Source organism: Lacerta agilis, chromosome 2, assembly GCF_009819535.1.
Source record: "Lacerta agilis isolate rLacAgi1 chromosome 2, rLacAgi1.pri, whole genome shotgun sequence".
NCBI lineage: Eukaryota > Metazoa > Chordata > Lepidosauria > Squamata > Lacertidae > Lacerta > Lacerta agilis.
This window is the reverse complement of record NC_046313.1, coordinates 65,710,521-65,726,370: the sequence shown is the minus strand read 5'-3', so window position 1 is coordinate 65,726,370 and position 15,850 is coordinate 65,710,521. Positions and strand designations below refer to the sequence as shown.

The following is a 15,850-nucleotide window of genomic DNA, read 5'->3' as shown; positions in this document are numbered from 1 at the left end:
ATCCTCCCTCCCACCTGCCCATCCATCCCTGATCCTCACCTGGGGGCTTATTGTAGAACACTGGAGGAGGAGCTTTAGCAGATGGCTCTTCTGATTGGTTAAAGTCTTCATCTTGTGATTGGCTGAAATAACCCTCGCTGGTCTGGAAGAGAAAAGTAAAACGTGGCATGTGCTGTGCCATGGAAGGTGTCCCTATTCTTTTCCTGCTCAGTTAACCCAGAGCAATGATCACTTTCTGGTTTTGTACTCTCAGACAACGAAGGCCTGAGGAGTAAAATGCTCAAGCTACCCATGAGCTAGCACGTGTGAAAGGGTCAAAAAGTTCCATGCCTGTGGAACATGCATGGTCTAAAGACTGCAGCAAGGTGCATATATTAAGTTGTTCACCATCATTCTTCAACATTAATAAACAAATATTTTGCCTGTGCATGTATAAAGGAGACATGAAAGATGATGTGGCCTGCATAGGGAAGTTTTTAATGTTTGATGTTTTACTGTGCTTGCTGTTTTAACTTGTTGGAAGCCACCCAGTCAGTTGGGCAGCATATAAATAACAAAATAATAATAATAATAATAATAATAATAATAATAATAATAATTATTATTATTATTATTACTTCTCCAGTGGCAGGGCCCAAAGGAGACACACTTTGATTGAGCACACAGTGGCAAGCTGTGGTACCTCACGATCCTCTGGGCCCAGTTCTGATCTGCAAGGCAGGGCCAGGAACTTTCAGAAGCGCCCCCCCACCAGGCCCTGCTGCCAGCCTGAGCGCCCCCCCCTCACCTGCGTGCTTTCCTTTTGGGCCGTCTCCCCGTTGGTGAGCAGCTGGGGCTCTTGGTGCACCCCGGAAGCTTCCTGCAGGGCATGCTGGTAGCTGAGGGTCATCTGGTGCAGCCCCTCGATGGCAATGATGCTGGCCGGCTCTTCATCCTGCTCAGCGTCGCAGAAGGTGCCCGGGGGCTCGGGCAGGTCGTTGAAGTTCAACAGGTTATCTTCCAGGAGGCTGGCGGAGGGCGGGGGCTCCACTGCCCCTGGGGGGGCATCCACCTCAACCAGCATGGGCGCGGCGGTGGGAGGCCCGTCGTGAAGGTCCCACGGGGCTGGGGTGGGGGGCCCGCCCTGGAGCTCCCAGGCGTCGGGAGGGTTGGGCTCGGCAGCGGCGCTGTCGTTCTGCCACAGGTCGAGGATGTTCTCTGACGGCGGGGCGGGGGGCTGCGAGAACCCAAAGGCCTCGCCCAGATCCAGGGCACCTTCGCTCTGCATGGGCAGAGGGGCTGCTGGGAACAGAGGCTCTTCTTTGGGGGGCGGGGCATCTGGGAACAGAGGCTCGTCTTTGGGCTCTGGAAACACCAGGTCTTCCGTGGGGCCAGCCCCGCCTTGCTGCGGCTCTGCCCAGTCCCCTGCCTGCCAGGCTGTTGCCCCCACAGGGGGCTCCTCGGCCTTCTCCACCGGAGGCTCCACGCTGGCAGGGGCCCAGCTCATTGCGGATGCCACCGCTGTCTCGTCGCTGCTGGGGCTGGAGGAGTCTGCAGCAGGGAGGAAGCGAGAGAGGAGGTTCCTCAGCAGACCCGGAGGGAGGGAGCCCACAGCCCGAGGACCCGGGAGACGGGCAAGCCATAGGGGCGAGGGGGCTGCACGTACCTTTCAATGCACCCTGCTGCGTTACCTCATCCAGGGCCCGCTCAATCTGCTCCCCAACAGGCGTCGAGGCTGTGCTGGAGTCGCAGGGGCTACTGGCGGAGGCAGAGACCTTTCTGTGCGTTTCCGACTGGCTGCCTGTGAAGGAGCCACACGGGCACTCAGGTGGGGAGCCCACAAGTCAAAGGCCACGACACCCCCCTAGCCACAGGGCCCGCCAGTTGCGCTCCCAAGCACGCAGGGCAGCTTCGTTTGAACAACAGCGACGGCAACAAGGCATCAAGATCCGACTCCTCCTGAAATGTGTCATTTCCCCAACTTACCCAGTCGACAAAATTAACTGGCTGCCCTTAAGCAACCCCAATCCTATAGCAAGTTATATGGCATAAAGGTTTCGCTTTGCTTTTTGCTGACAAATGTGCTGGAAACTGAAGGAGTGAAGAAGGGAAAAAAGCCCTCTTTTGTGGCGGGTGGAGGCAGAACTCTTGTGTCATGTACAACCATGGGGGCTCTGAAGTTCTCTATGTCAAATGGCACTTAAAATTAGGCATGAGGAAACCGTGGCTCTCCCAGCTCCCATTGTCCACAGCCATCATGGCCAATGGTCAGGAATGATGGGAGTTGTAATCCAGAAACACTGGGAGGCCAGTTTCGCCACCCCCTCCTTTATAGAATAGGACGTATCCTCCCCTTTTTACTATCTTTGGAAGCAGAGTCTACAGGAAAAAATAACACCCCTCCCCACTGCAAACATCAGGTGAAGGGACAACTCTAGAAGGTCATCTCTGTCCCAGACTTAGTACTCCCATCACAAACCCAGATCGCCCAGTATATCCATCCTACACCCTGGTTCAGGGATATCCCCTGTTCTGCAGTGCAACTGGTCCAGCAGAAACATGCCCCCTGCAGCATGGTGTGTGAACAAACTTAGTTGGTCTCTAAGGTGCTACTGGAAGGAATTTTTTATTTTATTTTGTGTGCATACTGTTTGTCTCTCTCTGTGTGTATATGTGTGTATGGTTCATCTTCTGTTTGCATAGATTTAGGCTCCCCCTTTTCTAATCTGGGGAAATGGATGCTCTGTTCTACAATCACAATCGGCCTAACTAGTTTTCATTTGAGGCTCTCTGTTCACTGCCTCCACCCTGCCTATAGGGCATCAATACACTGGCCTGCAAATCCATGCTTGGATTTACGGTGTAGCTACTGATGTTGAGAATTCCCTGTTGCGGCCTACCTAACCGAACATGTTTTTTAAAAGGTGAACGGGCAGGGGCATAGATGTGGGGCGCCAAAGGGGAAGTTCCCGTCATATATACAAAGCCAGCCCTCCCGAGGGTGGTAGCTGCCGAAGCATAACGCTAGGGCCCTCTCTGCTCTTCTGGGGCTACACTCCTGCCATGCAGTGAGCATGAGAGACAGCAGGCCGCGCCCTGAGTCTTCCCTGGTCCAGTCTGTGGGGCCAGTGTTTCTCGGACACTCATGGACTCTTAGTCCTTCCTTTCAGAGATGCCTGCGGAGTGAGATTGGGTGTGGCCAAAGGTACAAGGTGCGGGGGCAGGTGGGCAAGGCCCCCAAAGCAGCTACCTCCCCAACCGACTCCCCAAAGCCCGGCCGGGGCCTGGCTACCTACATGGGAAGAAGGAGGAGAGGTTTGGTGTGCGGTGGCAAGAGATATAGGGGAAGGGAGTCCGTGGAGGGGAGGAGGAGGAGGAGGAGGAGAAGGAAGGCGGCCCACTGTCAGGTGTCTTTATGAAAGGACAGTGCAGACGACCTGCTGAGAGAAAGACAAGACAGACGGACGGAGACAGAGAAAGCAGAAGAGAATGATCAGTCTCCCCTCCAGCTGCCCACTCCATCTCCCGCCCGCCCCCCTGCTCATGCCACTGGGCAAGCAAGGCCCACGTGAGGGGCTGGGGAGGCAGGGGAAGACTGTGAGGGAGGCGGGTCTCTGCAAAGGCAAGGAGGAGGGTGGGAGGAGGCTCCTGGGGGCAGCAGTGCAGGGTGGGGGGCTGGGGAAAAGCAAAGGCAGTGGCTGGGGGTGGGCACAAGGGCCAGGATAGAGCAGTGTGGAACAGGATGGCATCAGGAAAGCTGGGCGGTGCAAGAAGGTGAAGCAGGAGAGAAAGAGGAAGCTCAGACGCAGGATACGCAAGTGGTGCCGGGGAAGACGAGTTCATGCCAAGGTCCCTACATCAACTGGCAACCTGGTCCCCAATAGAGAGCCGACCCAAACTATCACACAGAATAGTGAACCCAAAGCCGTAATGCAGTGGGCTCCAGAGAGCAGAGTTCACGCCTTAGCCCTGAGGCAGGGATAGTCACAGCTGCTCCATCCTCTGCAGTGGGCAGCCCAAGGAGCCAGAAGAAGCCACAGCAGAGGTGCAAAGGAGTTCTCTAGCATGAACCACCCATGGAGGCTGCTGCAAACAAAGCGCCGAGTCTCTGCGCCTCTTGCCAAAACAATGCCTGGAGGTTCTGCGACCTACTCAGGTCTGGTGTGCTGTACAAAACTCACAAACAGCCAAGGAAGTGTGTCCTAAGCAGCAGCCAGGAATTGGGGTGGGAGGGAGTACAAGAGAAAATCTCACCCACTGCTGCTGCCCCGGCTTTCTTTTTGTCCGGTTCCTTCCATAGGGAAACCTGTGGCCTCCCAGACAATATCAGGCTACATATCCCAACCCTTCTGATCATCAGCCACTCTGGCTGAGGCTGAAGGAGCTCAACACCTCCTGGAGGGCCACAGGTTCTCCCTCCTGGCTACAGAGACACAGACTCGCTTGATGCAATGAAAACTGCAGCAGGATTGTTTACATTGGCTTATTCCTAGTGTCCCTTTGCTCACCTGCCCACCCCAGCAGTACCATTCTTCAGACAGCACTGTCAAGGGCAGAAACAGGTTGCTAGGCCTGAGCATCGCCCACAAGGGTGGCCAATTCGATAAGTAACACTGAGAGCTCCTACTGCCTAGCTAACATCAGACCCACTTGCATACTGGGATGATGCAACTGAGGTGATGGAGGACCACTTTGCTGCATGGACACCACTTGGAAACTTCGCATCAGGGAAGCCAATTGTCTGCAGGATCCAGGCACCATGAAAGCAGGGTGTGGTGATGACTGGCTGGAACGTTTTGTACATCAATGACTACACGATAAAGGATCTTTTGCTTCCACGTTAAATTCTCAAAGGGTGAGAGCTTCACTATAGCATCCTCAAAGACAGATGATCCCCCAGACCCTGTCTTGAAAATCAAGCTATGCTAGGTTTGATCCACAGCCCAGAAACACACACCTTGTGTGGCATTGGCTTCAGCAGCAACCCCTGATCCAGGAGCAATATTGTGAGCCTTGCACAACAGAAAGGCAGGACAACCTGCCCCACAGATGTCTCACTCTAAGCCCCATGTGCTAGATAATGACTTAGTATAAACCTGAAGATCTCATTTCTACTGTTGTCCAAAACTGTTGCCGTTTTGGACAATGAAATAGATATGAACTAGACTATATATATCCAACAACAACACCTAATCAAATTATTGGACGCAAAACTTGGTTATATGTTATATGAAAGGACATAAGGCTTTTGTTATAGTTAGGCATTTGCCACTTTTCAGGCTTTCATAGGATGCTGGCTGTTTTTTTTAATGGTGAGACTTAGCAGCAGGGAACCTCTCTTCTCTGCACCTCATTCTGTGTTCAACTGACCTTTGGTCATGTTTTTGAGGTTTTTGCGTTTTGCTTTTGCTTCCTTAAACACCCCCCCCCCCCAATATCTGCTCATATCACCCATGGCAGACATTTCCAAGTGTCTGGATGCTCCCACTGCCTTGCCCTGAGATGTATACTGCCCCACCTTCCATTCAAAAACAAAAACAAAACAAAAACCAGGTTGCTGAAATCTTCCCAACCGCTTCCCCACCAACCCTCATTTCCCCATTTTCTGTACTCCCTGCCTGAAGAAGCGTCGGTGAGGGCTCTCTACCTGTTCTGTTGATGGGCGGGGGTGTCTCTGAACTGGCCGAAGCCACTCGCTCTTGCTGCCTGAAGAACTCGCGGGGGTTCTCGGGCCTCTGAGCAATGATGGCAGCCGCCTCCTGTCAGGATGCGAGGGGAAGAGGCGAGAGAGGACGGTCAAAGGCAGCCCAGTCCACAGGCCTACACAGACCCCGTCATAAACCCAGCCTGAACCCCCTCACACCCAGCGCTGCCCCTCCCCATGCAGCTGCCAGGGCAACAGTGACAAAACATGATACGTGCCACACACAAACAGTGTTCCCCACCCCATGCCCCCTCCCCACCCCCCACCCCAGCAGCAGCAGCAGCAATGGCCCACAGTGATGGGGGGGTGGGTAGAGAAAAAGTGACAGCACCACAATCTGTCTTCCTCTTCTGACAAAATGGAACATGTATGTAAGCAAAGGAGGAGAGACGAGGACAGCCGGGATCCCGCCTTGCTCCCCAGAGAGAGAACTGATGCCCAGCCTTGCTTAAGCACAGACTTCCGCTCATCAACAGCACACTCCAGCTTCTCCACAGGACAACAGTCGCCAGAATTGAAGGCCTCCCCCTCCCTGCCAAAACTCTCCACACACAAACGCGACAACCCTCATGCAGCAACAGCCCTGTAGGGTGCATGGAGGTCCTGCTGCCTACACAACGCATGCTGTGCCCCGGGGCCGCACTCACCTCCACCTCTGACTCAGACTTTTTGGGCTGCTGCCTGTCTTCGTCGTCCTCCTGCTCCCCCTAGGGAGAGAGGTCAGCGTCAGCCCCAGGGCACCTCAACCACACCAGAAGACCCTACATTTGTCTGTCTGTCTGTTTGCTTTACTGTTATTCTCCTGACCTACCACAAAGCTGGAGAGAGGAAGAGCTCTTGGGCAGCAAGGCGTCCTCACCCTGGCTGCAGAGTGGGTCCCCAATGTCACCAGCCAGCCTTGGTGCTGAATCCCTACCTCTGCCAACCTCCTTGGGGGAGCCAGTGGCACAACTGGGCAATCCTCCCCCAAGCTCTTGAAGCATCACTTACAAAGATGGACTGCTCCTTCAACCGCTGCTTGGCTTCCTCTGCCTCCAGGGTCTGCTGCTTTCGCCTGATGGGAAGGGAAAGGAGGAGAAGGAAGAAAAGAAAGCTTGAGAGATCCCAGTACTGGAATGCAGGGGCCTGGGCAGGACAGACCGCAGGCGGACTTGGCTTTCTAATATTTAACATTAATAATGATAATAATAATAATAATAATACCCCACCCATCCTCGCAAAGCAGCAGGAAGTAGCCAACCAGTCAAAAGAGAGCCTTATCCATTCAGGAACCATGGAGAACCGTCTGACCTCCAGCTTTATTCCAAACTTGTGTATATTTGAAATTTGCTGTTGCACCCTCACTTAATCCTTATTATGCACCATTTCCCCATTACCTCTTATTTCAAGGCCTCTTAAATCATTTTCACTGGTCTCTAGAGCCCACTCTAAAGCTTGCTCTGTGCCTATTTTGCCAGCAAGCAGGAAAATCTCTTGGGCGCCTCCAGATAGCATGGCCTCCCCCCCCCCCTCCGTGGGTATTTTCTGCAACGTGTCTTTGATGCAATAATAACACATTAGCCGTGGATTTACACTGGACCGTCCATACATCATTCCGCTTTATGAGTTGTTTGGCAATGTTACTGCATGTGCTACTGCATTATTGCCATCGACCCTTTTGCTGTAGCACAACCAAAGCAGGACAACCCGCCCATCCCAGAAGCTGCAGGACTTCAGCAGGAAGCGATGGGGCATGCACCAGCTGGAAATGAAGCAGCATGTCCACCTCTGAACTTTCGCAGGCCCAAACAACATTGAAAGCGGAATCACATATAGCTGCCCTGATACCATCTTGAGCACAGATCATCATGATTGTGTGATAAAAAGGATGTTTGGAGGGGCTATTATGCCTTGTGTTCTGGGAGCCGCCCTGCCTCCTCTGTCACTCCATGTTTTGCAAGGGTGTCCAGTTGCAAATCACATCCAGTTTCTGCCTCCCACCTTTAAACGGTTACCTTCTGAGCTTCCTTTCTTAGGTGTTACACTTTACATGTTAGCCTATTGCATTCCATACCTTGTCAGCTCACCAAGGTGTTCCAATTTGTTATCCTACCATTTGGCATTCTGTCTGCTGCCTGTTCACCTAGGAGCTACTGTTGTGTATGAGAATGACGACGTGTTTGTACTCTCAATCCAGCCTACCGTAGCTCTTCGGATATAAACCACAACATGAGAGAGTATGCACAAATATGTCCTGCCCAGGCTGGGTCCAGTCTATCTCTCTATTAAAATTTCATCACTGCCACTCATGCAAATGCAAACTGATTTAAGTGCTTCACTTCAGAGACTGTCATCATTCAGCAGTTATGAAACAGCACTGCCATCCGACACACACAGCCCTCCAAAGAGCTGCAGAAGTCCTGATAAACCTAGGAAATCACAGAACAGGAACTGTTTATTGCACACATGGAATATGAAACCATTAAAGGCACATTGGCTACTGTTGCATGGTTCCCTCTGTCCCCAAATGAATATGCCGGAGGTGGCAAAGACCTATAATTTCTGATGTTTCTTCAATCTATTCTGGTAGGACACAGGGCAAATGGTATGGCTTTGACCAAAGCAGCCAATCCTTCTGTCATCAGAAGAAGTAAACATTGTTCTGACTGGACACTGAGGTCCAGCACCGAGGGCCTTCTGGCGGTTCCCTCGCTGCAAGAAGCCAAGTCACAGGGAACCAGGCAGAGGGCCTTCTTGGTAGAGGCACCCTCCCACCAGATGTCGAAGAGAAAAACAACTACCAGACTTTTAGAAGACATCTGAAGGCAGCCCTGTTTAGGGAAGCTTTTAATGTTTAATAGACTATTGTATTTTAATATTTTGTTGGAAGCCGCCCAGAGTGGCTGGGGAAACCCAGCCAGATGGGCGGGGTATTATTATTATTATTATTATTATTAATAATATGTTGTTGTTGTTGTTGTTGTAAATTGAAAGCTTTGGATGAACCTACAACAACAAGGGAGACCAAACAACTGGGAAAGGGCACTGTGCCAGGGTGCTGCTGTGCAGTGGCTTTCTCCCGCACTCGACTCCCGGAGAGAGCTCTTTCCAAACTCAGCTGCTTAGCCCCCCCCCCCATCTGCCATGAAATCCTTCCAAAGAACATACTCAGGTTTGTGCCAGGACTTTGCGGTCTCATCTCTACTCTGTGTGAAGTGCAAGTCTGTGCTCCAACATAACATGGCAGAGAACAATCAGCAGCGGTGGGCAAGCCATTTTTCAGGGAGAATTGCCTGCCAATAATGGTCTTCACTGGCTTTCAAAGAACCCCAAGATCCCATGAAACACAGCTTGAAAACCACTGGTATTGTGGAGAGGAATCCCCACTCACCCATGAAGCGCTCTGAATGACTTTAGGTCAGCCGCTAGCTCCCAGCTGAACCTACCTCCTAGGAATGTTTTGGAGGAAACAGCTATTACCAGCGCAATACATTCAGTAAACATGTATATGGCTCCGTGAGCAATTAAATTCAAAACAGCAAGAGGTGAGGCTGATATATACCTCCAACCTCACTAAATAATCCTGCTGAGTTCAAGCAGACTCTCACCACCATCAGTACTGGTGGCATAACATTCAGGAAGGACCAAGAGGCACTTAGGTCTATCCAAACAGAGGGAGGAGCAACAGGGCAGCCAATGAAACAGGGCCACTTTTGCTTCCAACAAGGAAGCAACACGGAAGAGGCGTCCTTGTATGACCAATCCAAGAAAGGATGGGGAACAACTGATGCCCACCTTAGGAGAAGGGGGAATAACACAGACAACCATCCCGTTACCCAGTAATGACTGGCAAGAAGGATGGAAGACCTCATAACATCCCACACCCAGCATATGACACTGCTGGAAGGTAGTGGACAACGAAACCCAACACTGCTGCAGAAAAGAACCTAAGAAGAGCCTGTTGGATCAGGTCAAAGGCCCATCTAGTCCTGCATCTTGTTCTCACAGTGACCAACCAGATGCTGATGGGAAGCCTGCAAGCAGGATTAGAGCACAAGAGCCCTCTCCCTCCCATGGGATGAACCGATATTTGCCCATCTTGGCTTGCTAAGGAACCACCCGTGTTGCCTCCTTGGCTCCCTTTGCACACAGACAACACCACGGCCAGACCCTCCCGGCCGTCCCTTGCCTGTGTTCCTCAATCTGCTCCTCGCGCTCCCGGTAGCGCTTCTCTCGCTCCTCCTGCTCCTGCCTCTCTTGCTCCATGCGCTCTTGCTCAAAGCGCAGCCGCTCATCCAGGGCCTTCTTCCGCTCCTCCTCCTTGCGCAGCTCCTCCTCTTTCTGCAAGGGACAGAAAAGAGGAAGAGGGTAGGTGCTGCACTTCACACAGAAGGGCTGGAACAGGGATGAAGGTAAGGAAAGACGTACATGTGTGTGTGTGTGTGTGAGAGAGAGAGAGAGATGATAGATATAGATAAATAGATAGATAGATAGATAGATAGAGTGATAGCTAATCACAGATTGTGTGTGTGTGTGTGTGTGTGTGTGAGAGAGAGAGAGAGAGAGAGAGAGAGAGAGAGAGAGATGATAGATAGATAGATAGATAGATAGATAGATAGATAGATAGATAGATAGATAGAGTGATAGCTAATCACACTTGACCTTCCCAGGGACAGGGCTTCCTTGGTAAAACCTCTCTACCTTGGCCTGCTCCCAGAACTGCTCCCGGTTGAGTCGCTTCATCTCCACAGCAGCATCAGTCTTCTGATAGGTGGTGCCCTGGAACGAAGAAATCAAATCAGGAGAGAGATGTGTACATGTGTGAATGAGGACACACAGATAACAAGATAACTTGCCAGGTTCTCACTGCCCTGGTGTGTTTCACAATGCATGGGGGTAACTGACCAGAATATTCTTCAAGGCAGATTATAACGTATGATGGAGGATTTGCAGTGCACCCATCGTAGCCAGTGAGGTTAATCTGAGGTGCGATTATTGCTAACTGAAACATCCACTCCACTGTAACCATCTTACTTACCCTGCGTCAACAGCCTTCCCCAACCTGGTGCCCTCCAGATGGTGTTGGACTACAGCTCCCATCTTCCCCTAGTCCCTGGCCATGCTGGCAGGGGCTGATGGGAACTGTAGTCCAAATCTGGGGAAGGCTGCCCTAAGTAGAAACTGCTTTCAGCAGACCAGCCACACCCAAACCCAGAAGTGGCTAGTGCTGCTTCTCCCCAGCAAGGGAAAAGGGGGGGGGGGCATGGCAAAGAAGAAGCATTACCACCGGCTGTGCATTTTCATCCTCACGCAGGCGGAGACGGTGCAGCACGGGGCTGGCAATGCGGGCAAGGCCGTTGGAGAGCCGCTGCCCAATGGCTCCTGGGTCGATGTCTTCCACACTGCTAGCATTGACAATGACATCCACACCCTGTTGAGACATTCAAACCACACTGAAAAACGAGGGTCCGGCCACCAAGCTGCAGAAGATGGAATAGACCTGTCTGCCCTCTGTGGCTCCAGGGAGCAGGACTAGGGCCAACGAGTGGAAATTGCAGGGAATGAGATTTCAGCTCAGCACCAGAAGACACTTCCTATGTACTGGTAAGAGAGCTGCTGGACAATAGACAAAGACTGTGTTGGGAGGTGGTGGGCTCTCCTCCAATGGAGCTATTTAAAGGGGAGTCTGGGTGAGCATATTTGTCAGGGATACTGTAGCTTCAAAGGCGGGGAACCCCTTTCAGAGAGAGCCTGCATTCCCTCTTGGGTAGTTTTTTTTTGGAGGGGGGGGCTGCTTGCCAGTGATGGGCAGGGCCAGAAGCAAAAGCAAGCAGGGCAAAGGATGTGTGACGTTTACCTTTGTAGAGCAGGCTCTACTCCAGCCACACAAAAGCCAGGGGCTTACACCCAGCTGTGCACCCACTACCTAAACTGCGCAAGCAGGAGGCATGATCAAGGACATATACCAGCCAGGCAAAAGCACTTTAGAAAGCCACAAACCAGGCTGATGAGGGGCAAGGACTAAGAAGAGTCCCAAGGGCTGGGCGGAGCGGGCTGGAGGGCCACATCTGGCACGCTGACCTCAGGTTCACCGCCCCAATTGAAGCTGCATTTTGCATTGAGCAGGAAGTCAGATAAGAATTTAAGGCAGCTGCCCCGGAGGACAACAGCGGAGACCCAACAGCTGGCACAGGTCTCCTGCCAACAACTCACGATCAATACTCCTTGCCCATCACAGATGTGGAACCTGTGCCCTTCCAGATGTTATTGGGCTACACCCTCTGTCCACATCTGGAGGGCCACAGGTCTTTCCACCCCTGCATTGGAGGAGAACCATGTTCCCTCTTGCACAAAGTCCAAATCCCTTTTCCACAAGATGGGAACCGACTGTTGCTTAGGCGCTCCCACCCGCGCACCCTTACCCAAACAGTTTGCCACTGACCTGGAAGAATTCCGCGACTTTGGCCACATGGCTGGCGCAGGCACACTTGCGGGCATCAGCTACATCCTCTCCCACCTGCCAGGCATGAAGGTGCACAGGGAGGGGGGAAGGTTAGTGCTGGGAGACGCCACTCTCGTGAGACAGCAGCAGACAGCAGCTTATTCTACATGCACATAGAGACACAGGCTACTTGGGAGAGCATCTGGGGAGCTCAGAAGGAGGAGGGCAAGGGTGGCACCAACACACAAGAAAACGGGACATTCCTGTGAATTTCTGAATGGAAAGCAAGAGCAGCAAGGATTTTCTCTGCAGAAAGGTCTTCCTCGGTAATTTTGGATGAGATGTAGACCAAACATATCACTGTGCCAACAAGGTAGGGAAGCAACACTGCCCCACATGCCTAAATCTGCAGCTTCTTCCAAGTCCTGGAGCATCAATGCTTGGCAGGGTTTTTTTTGGTGTCTTTTTGTTAAGGACTGGGAAATGACGCAGAGAGTACATCTTATACTCCTTCACAGTAGATCTCACCCTTGCAAGAAAGCAAAGGGGGTCTTGCTAGGGCTAGTAGCGATATTCAGCGGTTTCCAAATGGCTGGATATTTGTTGTTCATTTCTGAACCTGGGCAGCACTTCGTAGTGTGTTTCTACTTTTAGGTCACCCTTCCCCATCCTGGTTCTCTCCAGATGCTTTTGGACTACAAGTCCCATCAGCCTTAGCCACCATGGCCAATACACAGGGATGCTGGAAATTGTAGTTCTGCCTGGACACTGAGGTCCAGCTCTGAGGGCCTTCTGGCGGTTCCCTTACTGCGAGAAGTGAGGTTACAGGGAACCAGGCAGAGGGCCTTCTCGGTAGTGGCGCCTGCCCTGTGGAACGCCCTCCCATCAGATGTCGAGGAAATAAACAACCATCTGACTTTTAGGAAGACATCTGAAGTTTTTAATGTCTGATGTTTTATCGTGTTTTTAATATTCTGCTGGGAGCCGCCCAGAGTGGCTGAGGAAACCCAGCCAGATGGGCGGGATATATAAATAAATAAATAAATAAATAAATAAATAAATAAATAAATAAATAAATATTATTTCAAAATGTCTGGAGGGCATCAGGCCAAAGGCAGCTGGTTCAGACTGTTAAACCCATATTTCTACAAAGACATTTTAAAAAAGGCCTAGTAAAAGGAACTTTCCACAAAAGCAGTATTTAAAGATTGTCACAAGCTGGGATATGTCAGGTAGGATAGGAAGCAAGTCTGGACAGAAAGTAGGAAGGAGGAGCCAGCCCAATGCGTAAGAGTGGTCAACCCTTTCAGATTCATTAAGGAAAATGGAATTTGTTCCACTAGAGGGCAGTGCAGACAAATAAATGGAAACCAACTGTCAGCAAGGGTTCTGCTAGAAAGACCAACCTCCACATTACAGGCCTCATCAGAGCCAGCCAGCTTTATGTGCCCCTGTATTCACAGCCCAAACAGCACTCGTGCCAGCCTTCACAAATGATGGGCTGGTGCTTTTTCCTACACAGAGATTATCTTTAGGTAGAAAAATACTGTGCACGATTAGGCCCTACAGTTGAGTCACCAGTGACCTGCCATCAGCCTTCGCCATTCATTGTTCTCAAACCTCGGTCTCTAGCTTTTTTTGGACGGCAACTCCCATCATCCCTGACCACTGGTCCTGCTAGCTAGCGATGATGGGTGTTGTAGTCCAACAACAGCTGGAGACCCAGGTTTGAGAAATACTTAGCTGTTTCAGATAATTCAACCCGGCCCATTCTCCACCCTAGTTTGTACACGGCTGCCAGCTCCAGATGCCGAGATGATTCCTGTTCATAAAGAAGGCTGAATTTCTCCTTGTCTGGCTTTTCTCACCATAGTGGGAGGAAAAGCTGTAACTGGTGGAACTTTCCCTTCCTATGCAGTACCAAGGTCCTCTTTTTGTGTGGCTCAGTCAACTTTAATATTGCTCCCCTTCAGCACAGAGCAAGCTGCCTCCCAGACTCTTCTTGGACTTACCCAGTTAATGAGGACATATTTAGGGAGGGTGGCCTGAGGGTCTTTGACACTGCAGAATCCGTACATCACTTTCTGGTTCTCAAAATGGCTGGAGAGTTCTTGTAGGCCGCCAGCTGAAGAAGCAAAGAGACAGATTTTATGGGACACAGGCCACACTGCTCTTTCCCTTATGGACATGATAGGCGGGCACTGCCTTTCACAGAGCCAGGGCATTGGTTCATCTATCTTGGTATGGTCTGCGCAGATTGGAGAAGGCTCTCTGGGGTTTCAAGCAGGGACTCTTTGTATCTGGAGATGCCAGGGACTGGACCAAGAACCTCTGCATGCAAAGCAGATGATATAGCACTGAACTTCGACCCTTCAGGTGGGTAGACAGGGGAACACATGATAAAAGGGACTAATCTCTCAACTTACTGGGTGTGCCCTTGCCACAGCTCATGGCCATTTATCTCCCCACCCCATACCACTTCAACGCTAACCCTGTTGGAAAAAATGGGATTTTTAGTCATCATCTATTCATGTATGCGATGGCAGCAGTGAGGATACTACTGGCCCAGAGATGGAAAGAAGACAAAGTTCCAACCAGAGAGGGATGGCTGATGAAGATGATGGACTATGCCGAAATGGTGAAACAGACTGGGAAAATCAGAAACCAGGAAGAGAATAATTTTAAGAAGGAATGTGAAAAATTTACAATGTACTTAAGAGAACAATGTAAACAAATAAAAACTTTGGCAGGATTTGAGTAATGTTTGTAATATACAAAAAAATTATGGAAAAACGAATTACTACTTTTTAAAAACAAATTAGAGAAAATAAGATAAGCAGAAGGGGAAAAAATTGATAATGATAACCATGGAAGGGTGGAGGGAAGTCAAGGGATTCAGAGAATCCTAATTGAAGAGGTGAATGATGTGTTTGAATTTAAATTTGTTATGTAAAACTTAATAGAAATATATTTTAAAAAGAAAAAAGGGGATTCTTGTTTTTTGTTTTTGTTTTAGGAGAGGGAAGTTTGGTGGAGCACTGAGAACTGCCAGGACTGGATCAGCTAAGCAACATAAGGTTGCCCAGCAAGGAGGCAAGGGAATACTCACTTCCTGAAGCAGCCAGTTTCAGGTTATCAGAGTCATCTTCGTAAGTATACAAAGCCCTGCAAGTCAGAGAATCACACAAACAGGTTAGGAGAAGCATGTACAGATAAGGGCAGGACCGCACAAATACTTCACTATACAATTCCAGCACCGAGGAAATGCAGATATAGTGCTAGCTAAAATTGGAGGCTAGGGCTTGGATTAAGCAGATTTGCACATGTTGGCTTATTTTGCCGAACTGGTTCTGCTCCTGTAGCCCTCGAGCAGCAGGGAGACGAACAGCACAGAACCACAAAGCCCAACCACGTAGTCACTGCTGTTGTGGGGCTTCAGAGATCTTGGTGGGATAGATACACACTCTTCTTAGCCCCCAAGGTATACAAACTTCATTTTTAAAATAAAACGTAAGTTTCCTGGTATGGTCTATGGACCAACACAATAAATACTATTTTAATAAAATGAAAGTTGACCCTCAGGATGCTGAATTCTGTATTTGTGTGGTGTGTGCACATGATGCCCAATAAACACAGCCCTGAGTAAAGGACAACAATGCCTTGTCCGGAGAACACCCCTCATTCCAGAGAAAGCCTAGAACTTGCATTACAAACATAATATATTTCAACCCCTCTGAAAGCCGTGC

The 15,850-nt window shown here is 50.5% G+C and overlaps 1 protein-coding gene across 4 annotated transcripts in view; it reads right to left on the bottom strand.

Moving 5' to 3' along the window:
• The window catches only part of DBN1 (drebrin 1), a 44,006-nt gene that overhangs the window by 720 nt on the left and 27,436 nt on the right, over positions 1 to 15,850 (bottom strand). Inside the window, exons 2-14 of one of the 4 annotated variants that reach the window (XM_033140469.1) lie at positions 15,214 to 15,269; positions 14,117 to 14,229; positions 12,105 to 12,179; positions 10,947 to 11,093; positions 10,364 to 10,441; positions 9,852 to 10,003; positions 6,674 to 6,737; positions 6,331 to 6,390; positions 5,627 to 5,738; positions 3,276 to 3,419; positions 1,646 to 1,780; positions 788 to 1,530; positions 40 to 142 (exon numbers count right to left, since the gene is read on the bottom strand). In XM_033140469.1, coding sequence (XP_032996360.1) covers positions 40 to 142; positions 788 to 1,530; positions 1,646 to 1,780; positions 3,276 to 3,419; positions 5,627 to 5,738; positions 6,331 to 6,390; positions 6,674 to 6,737; positions 9,852 to 10,003; positions 10,364 to 10,441; positions 10,947 to 11,093; positions 12,105 to 12,179; positions 14,117 to 14,229; positions 15,214 to 15,269 — 1,982 coding nt within the window. The remainder of the gene's footprint in view (positions 1 to 39; positions 143 to 787; positions 1,531 to 1,645; positions 1,781 to 3,275; positions 3,420 to 5,626; positions 5,739 to 6,330; positions 6,391 to 6,673; positions 6,738 to 9,851; positions 10,004 to 10,363; positions 10,442 to 10,946; positions 11,094 to 12,104; positions 12,180 to 14,116; positions 14,230 to 15,213; positions 15,270 to 15,850) is intronic. The other 3 variants (XM_033140467.1, XM_033140466.1, XM_033140468.1) reach the window with 3 other exon arrangements.